Genomic DNA, 6,526 nt, shown 5'->3' with positions numbered 1-6,526 from the left:
TCAGTTTACCAGTGAAGAAACTAAGGCTGAGGGAAAAGAAATCCTCCCAAGCGAAAGTAGTACATGATGGAGCTAAGGTTCAAATTTAAATTTTTCTAGCTATTACCAACTGCCTCTCAACACCTATGGATCCATACTTGTTAACGGTAATAGCTACCATTTATTGAGTTCTTATGATATACTTGGTGAGGCACTAAATAGTTCACATTACTTCACTCCATACCCTCAATATTCTATGTGACAGGCTTCATCTTCCCAGGAGGGCATTCACATTTTTTCTTAAATTTTATTTATTTATTTGACAGAGATCACAAGTAGGCAGAGGCAGGCAGAGAGAGAGGGGGAAGCAGGCTCCCTGCTGAGTAGAGAGCCTGATGTGGGGCTCCAAGCCAAGACCCTGAGATCATGACCTGAGCCAAAGGCAGAGGCTTTAACCCACTGAGCCACTCAGGTGCCCCAGGGCATTCACCTTTTGAGAAGTTTCAAATAACAAGCCAAAAGGTCACAGGTGAATAGCTGGAGAGCCAGAATTTGAACACTAATCTGACTCCAAAGCTCCAGCTGTTTTTAGCCAATACATGCATCCTCCTAAACTAGCCTCCCTTGTAGGCATTCATAGGTTTCTAATTCTCATACACAGATTTAACACATATTTCAGCTGTGGTTTGTTGGGACTATCATGTTTATCATATATTTTAATATTAACTTTACAATTATTAGTTTACCATGCTGTATGTTCATACTAAATTTTTTTTAAAGATCTGAGAGAATGTACCCGCACACTTGAGCAGGGGGGCAGGGAGGGGGGTGGAGGGGAGGAGGACAGAATCTCAAGCAGACTCCCCGCTGAGCACAGAGCCCAACAGGGAACTTGATCTCACAACCCTGAGATCATGACCTGAGCCAAAACCAAGAATCAAAAGCCCAGCCAACTGAGCCACTCAGGCACCCTGTTCATATAAACTTTCAACACTCCAATCTTCCACAAAATTTGCAACTAAATATGATCTCTAAATTAGGATGCTCTCACTCTACTCTTGGCTGATTCTTAGAAACTAAGTGTACACTTAGTATTATAAATTCTTAATTGTGGTAAAATATACAAAAAACTTACAATTTTTAACTACTTTTGAATATATAACTCAGTGGCATTAAGTACATTCACAATGTTATACAAGCATCACTACTATCCATTTAAGAATCTTCTACTAAATTTAAGCCTTAAATGTAAAATTTCAACTTCAAATGATATATTCAAAATTCCAAGGTTTATTTAGTTAAATGTTGACTGTTATATCATCAAAAAGCTGAAAAAAAAATGTTTTGTGTCTTTTGTGATCACTGAAGAAACCACTGTGTTTATATTACTGATTACTGAAATTTTTGTATTAAGTAGGACCTTGAAACACTCTACCAAAGACCTCCTTCCAGGTCAGTATGAATAATTAATCAGACACTGTTTAAGTGTCAAATGCCTTGTACAAACACACATTCTAAGTCTGGGTCTTTCCCTCTGTTCAAAAACCATCATGCTTCTACAGGCTAGTAGTTCTCTACATACACTTACTACTAGTAACTTCGCTTTTCAGCTTCCAAGGATTTATTCATTTTTCCATTATTAATGAACATATGCTGTCTACACAAACTTTTTTCCTAAGTGCTTATAATCCCATTTAGGAGTAAGTCTAGACATCATAATTAACTTAACTTTGATAGTAATTTGACCAGTAATCTGGACCATGATTAATATTGAGTATTAAACCAAATAGCCTCAAATTCAAGAAATATTTTAGAAATATACTTTAGAAACAGTGTACCTTAGCACTGTCTTAACTCTTCAGGGTGTATTTTGGGAAGACTCCTTAGTGGAGTGGAAATTATGACCAGTTTTGGAGTTGAAAATGTGTTTTATAAATCAAAGCTAGTATTATATTCATGCCATTTTTGTTTTTGTAGTTGTGCACTAAATATGAAACAGGTAACATGAATTTGCTTATCAAATTCTTAGGCTACAAAATAAGGGTCAACACACTTGAAACTCCCAAGAGATGGTTAAAACAGTACGATTTTATACAGCAAGTATTTAAGAAGTACAGGTGGGCTAAGCATCTAAATCCATTCACTGATTTTTTTTCAGCAAGCTTTATTAATCCACAACAGATCTAGTGATACTGAGAAGATATACCATGATTTCATTTAGTGAAAGGTTAAAAAAAAAAAAAGTTCTCGCAAAAATCGACCTTTGGTGCCTCTGTCACACTTGAGGAAAACCGAAACTTCTCTGGGACTATGTAACCATGTAACCCAGCTGTCACAGTTGTTTTTGCACACTTAAAAGCTTCATCAAACGGAAATACATTAAAACTCAAAAGTCAAACACTGTTCTCCTAGTGCCTCCAGTAGTTTATTGGTAGTTATTATCCACATTTTTATAAATATAAACATTCTAAGTGACTGTCACTAGTGCAGGTACATTTAACAATGAAAGCTCCACAGGAAGCTACTTCATTTTGTGTATAACAAGAAAAATCAAGGTTCCAAAAACTGTACCACTGAAAACGAGAGAGAACCCCCAAAACAGAAAACCCCAAGTCAAAATAAAACCCTGCTAGCAAAGTGCAGTTCTTTTGGTTATCTTCAGAAGAAACAGCTGTTGGCTTTACACATAGAATTATGCTGAATTGCTAATATAGGATCACTGGAAGTAAGTCCTTGCTTGTAGATAAGAATTAGGAAGGGTTTTCCTCCTTTTAATTTAGAGGGCTTTTTGAATTCCAGTGTAAACAGCACCAGCGAACTTTCACAAAACATAGCTTTGCTACTTTCCCCTTCATTTTCTAGAATCCTAATTCTTATCTGCAGTACTGTATCATTTCTTCCTACCTTATAATCAGAACTGGACTACCTACGTAACACTTCTGAGATTGTAAACAAAAACTTAAAGCTCAGAGCACTTATAGGACATCTCTTACATTCTCACTCCACAGTGCATCAGGTGTTGTTTATAAAGCTTCTGCTCCTCTCAAAACACTACAAAAATATATGAAACCACATCTGTGTTCAGCCAGCAAGGATCAATAAAACAAGTATTTTACAGTTGGAATACGTTAGAGACCATGTATTGGAACTGCATCCTCTTGACTGAATTCATCAATTGCTTTCTTCATAAATCCATATATACCAAGCATATGCGTTTATTAATCTACATGCCCTAATTTACTATATAAAAGAATTAAGTAAATTATTTTAGGTTCTTCAAGTGAAAGTGCTTCTGGTAATAAACTATTTCTAGAAGAGCCCTAAATCCCCAAAAAAGGTGTTTTAAACCTGACCATGGAGAAGGATGCATAGCTACTTCTAAAAAGTAAAAAACTACACACCGAAACATGCATTGTCAGGAAAATGAATCCATGCACTTGAATATGCCCCAATACCTTATTTGTATTATTTTAAGTTAGACCAACTTAAACATTGTCTAGAATTAAGATATACCATTACATCATCTGATTCCAGAAAATGTCAAAATTCATTTGGCCAAAACTTAAAAAAGCAAACACTTCCTCCTTATACCTTACTGGTTGGACCAATGTGATCAATATAACCGTGTATATATATTAATCTATCTTAACATTTCCATTCATTAGCATTTTATGTTAACATACAAAACCTTATATGCAATTTCCTGGAAAAGGCTTCCCCCAAAAGATGTAAGGACAAAACACTAGGCAGACACTCTTCAAAGTTTTATTTCACTAACTTCAGGTCAAATTTCCACAACTGTTTTCTGGTTTTCTGGTCAATTCACTATCCATGCTTGGCTTCCTAGAATGGTAGTACCAAAATTTGTGGGGTAGGGATAAGAGACCATTTTAAGAAGCACTGCATTTACTCATCTTCCACAAGGCAAAAGAGTTGGGCATCTGATTGTTCAACAAAACAAAGCTTTATCAGCATCCAGGAGGGCAGGCGGGCAAACCAGGCTGTAGACACTCTTCCATTTGTCAACATCAGACCAGAGAAAACCTACTCCACACAGATATAACAAGAATCGCCACTCATCTCTTCTTTTTCTGTTGCCGCAACATTTTTCTTCTTTTAATTATCATATCGTGCAGTTTCTCAAGTCCTTCCTTCAGTCCATCTCCTATGATCGCACAGGTGGGCTGCAAATGCCAGGGAGTTGATGAGCTCAGTTCACCCATTGCTAACAATTTCTCAATTTCTGAAAGAGACAGTGAGTTCCTCAGGTCTTGTTTGTTAGCAACTATAAGTACAGGGACTCCCTGATTTTCTGATATCCTGGTTATTTTATGAAGTTCAGTTTTGGCTTCTTCCATCCTTTCAACATCAACAGAGTCCACAACAAACACAATGCCATCTGTGCATCTGGTATAGGACTTCCACAGTGGCCTTAATTTCTCCTGGCCACCTACATCCCAGAAGTGAAAAGTGACCGTTTTAGAATTTCCCAAGGTTACCTTAATTTTTTCAGTGTTAAATCCTTTGGTAGGTACAGTATTTACAAATTCATTGAACTGCAGCCTATATAATACAGTCGTCTTTCCAGCACAGTCCAAACCCAGAATAACAATGTGAAAGGACTGAAATGAAGGCAGGCTGGATAGGATAGAAGTCTGGTCTGACAGTCCATTCCCCATTTCCAGGTGCAAGTTAAGTGATCCAAATTGAAATGCTTTCTTCTCACTGCTTTAGAACTTCTCTTCCTAGGGGATCCAGCTACCAGAGTGCTGAGGGTGAAAACGAACACAAGTTATTCTGGTGAAACAACGTACTACAACTGTTCTCCTCTCTTCCTGCTTAAATAAGCAAGACGGGGAACTTGAAAAATCCAACTTGCTTCAATAAACAAACCCAATGAGATAGGAAACATATGCAAACCAAGGCAACCAACAGAGTAATCCCTGTGATTGCAATTCTTCAACATTCGCGAAAATTGCAGTAACACGTACTACTCTACTTCTCTGGGTTCCCAAATCTCCAAGCCCTCATTCCGAAGACAACCTAGTCATTAGTATCTGGTCCAACTCGCAATAACCACAGAAATGCCTCTTTGGGCGCAAACCTCCTAACACATAATCCTATCTCAGGGATCTAATTCCACGTGCTTAAGAGCATACCCAAGGTCACTATTATCCCCCCCCAGACCCCCCCCCGGCTTCCCCCAAAATAGCACAATGCTCTCACCTCCGGAAGTGGAGTCTGGGTCCAAATGAGAAAGCATTTGGTGGGCCTTTTTTTACGCGGGGTCCTGGCGGAGAAGCACCCCACGTCCGCTCCGCTTAGCTCTCGGCGCAGCTCTGGCAGTTGCTGGACTAGAAACCGTAAATTCAGAATCTGGCCACGCCCACTCCTCCCGGCCCACCCATGAGCCCAAATCCCATTGGTCACCCGCGCCAGCGCGTCCAATTCACACCCGCCCCAGCGCCCTAATTGGCGAGAGTGAAATGCCGCTCCCAGTGCGGCCGAGCTGGGTTCTCTCTCGGTCCACAGGCACCACCTGTTGCCCTTAAGTTAGAAAACAAGACGCCCGCGGAGGGAGCCGAGCGGCCCCACCAGGTGAGGGAACGCGTAGGCCGCCCGGTCAGGTCGCCGCCAGGGCGCTCACGACGCCGGCCCCGGCGCACCTGCAGCGCGGCCCGCGGACGCCGCGCCGCGGCTCCCACATCCGGGGCCCGCGGTCACCGCCGGCGCGTTAACCCTTTGTCCGCTGGCCGGAGGGTGCTGGCCGTGGCCACGCCGGCTTCCTGGCGTGAATGATTCAATGTGGGACCCCCGCAGGGGCAGGCCCACTGTCTCCGCGCCACTGTCCCCTCACGTCGCCCCCCTCGCACCCGGACGGCTCCTCTCCTCCGGCAGGGCGTGGCCACACCAGCTGCCTGCCCCGCGCGGCTCACCTGACTCACAGTCCTCCGTCGTCCGGACCCCTTGTTGCTCACAGCCCCTGGGGAGCACGGTGGTACCTGCCGGAAGGCACCCGTGAGGCCAGGCTGGCGGCCGGAGACGAGACGCGGCTTCCGGAGACGCCGGGGGTACGCCGAGCGCTAGGAAGCCTAACGGTGCTCTGCCGACAGCTCCCGGCGCCAGCCGCGGCCCCGCCCCCTTTCGGCGCTCGCGGGGCGCTGGCCGGAGGGGGGCGCGCGGGAGCCAGGTCTCCTAGCAACGTCAAAACAAGGTCACGTTCGAACTGGCCTAAGGGGGACGGGCAACCCGCGAGGTCGGGCGGGGCTTCCGGCTTCGGCCTCGGGAGCGGTCGCGGTCTCAGAGGCTTTCTCTAGCCCGGGGCGAGTGACACGCGGGTCCCGCCGGGTTCCACCCTCCCTCCCTGCCTGCCTCAGGGCGCCGCGCGGTGTCCCTCTGGGCGGTGGCCGGTGACGTAGGGTCAGATTTCAGAGGACACCAGACGGGTGGGCCCCTTGTATAACGGGGTGACGTGGGCGTGCCTCAGTAGCGGCCCTAAGCGCCTGGGCCAGACTAGTGCCTGAAATTCAGCTTCCTTTTGCAAAGC

General features: G+C 44.1%; 1 protein-coding gene across 2 annotated transcripts; it reads right to left on the bottom strand.

Moving 5' to 3' along the window:
- Nucleotides 1–2,382: 2,382 nt before the first annotated feature.
- On the bottom strand, nucleotides 2,383–6,055 carry ARL4A (ADP ribosylation factor like GTPase 4A). Of its 2 annotated transcripts, none has more exons than XM_004743423.3 (3): nucleotides 5,916–6,055; nucleotides 5,206–5,328; nucleotides 2,383–4,748 (listed from the first exon to the last, which is right to left on the bottom strand). In XM_004743423.3, exon 3 carries the CDS (start codon nucleotides 4,656–4,658, stop codon nucleotides 4,056–4,058), a length of 603 nt encoding a protein of 200 aa, XP_004743480.1. In that variant the 5' UTR covers nucleotides 4,659–4,748; nucleotides 5,206–5,328; nucleotides 5,916–6,055; the 3' UTR covers nucleotides 2,383–4,055. The 2 variants fall into 2 exon arrangements, with proteins under 2 accessions (XP_004743480.1, XP_004743479.1); XM_004743422.3 differs by having other exon boundaries at nucleotides 5,206–5,333; nucleotides 5,916–6,054.
- Between the last annotated feature and the right edge of the window lie 471 nt (nucleotides 6,056–6,526).

This window comes from Mustela putorius, unplaced genomic scaffold (genome assembly GCF_011764305.1).
Source record: "Mustela putorius furo isolate JIRA1106 unplaced genomic scaffold, ASM1176430v1.1 tig00003845_pilon_pilon_pilon, whole genome shotgun sequence".
NCBI classification, from domain to species: Eukaryota; Metazoa; Chordata; class Mammalia; order Carnivora; family Mustelidae; genus Mustela; species Mustela putorius.
This window is presented reverse-complemented; position numbering and strand designations above follow the sequence as displayed.

Bases quoted from the DNA above. Each gene is read 5' to 3' on its own strand.
- ARL4A (XM_004743423.3), bottom strand. From the start codon at position 4,658: ATGGGGAATGGACTGTCAGACCAGACTTCTATCCTATCCAGCCTGCCT.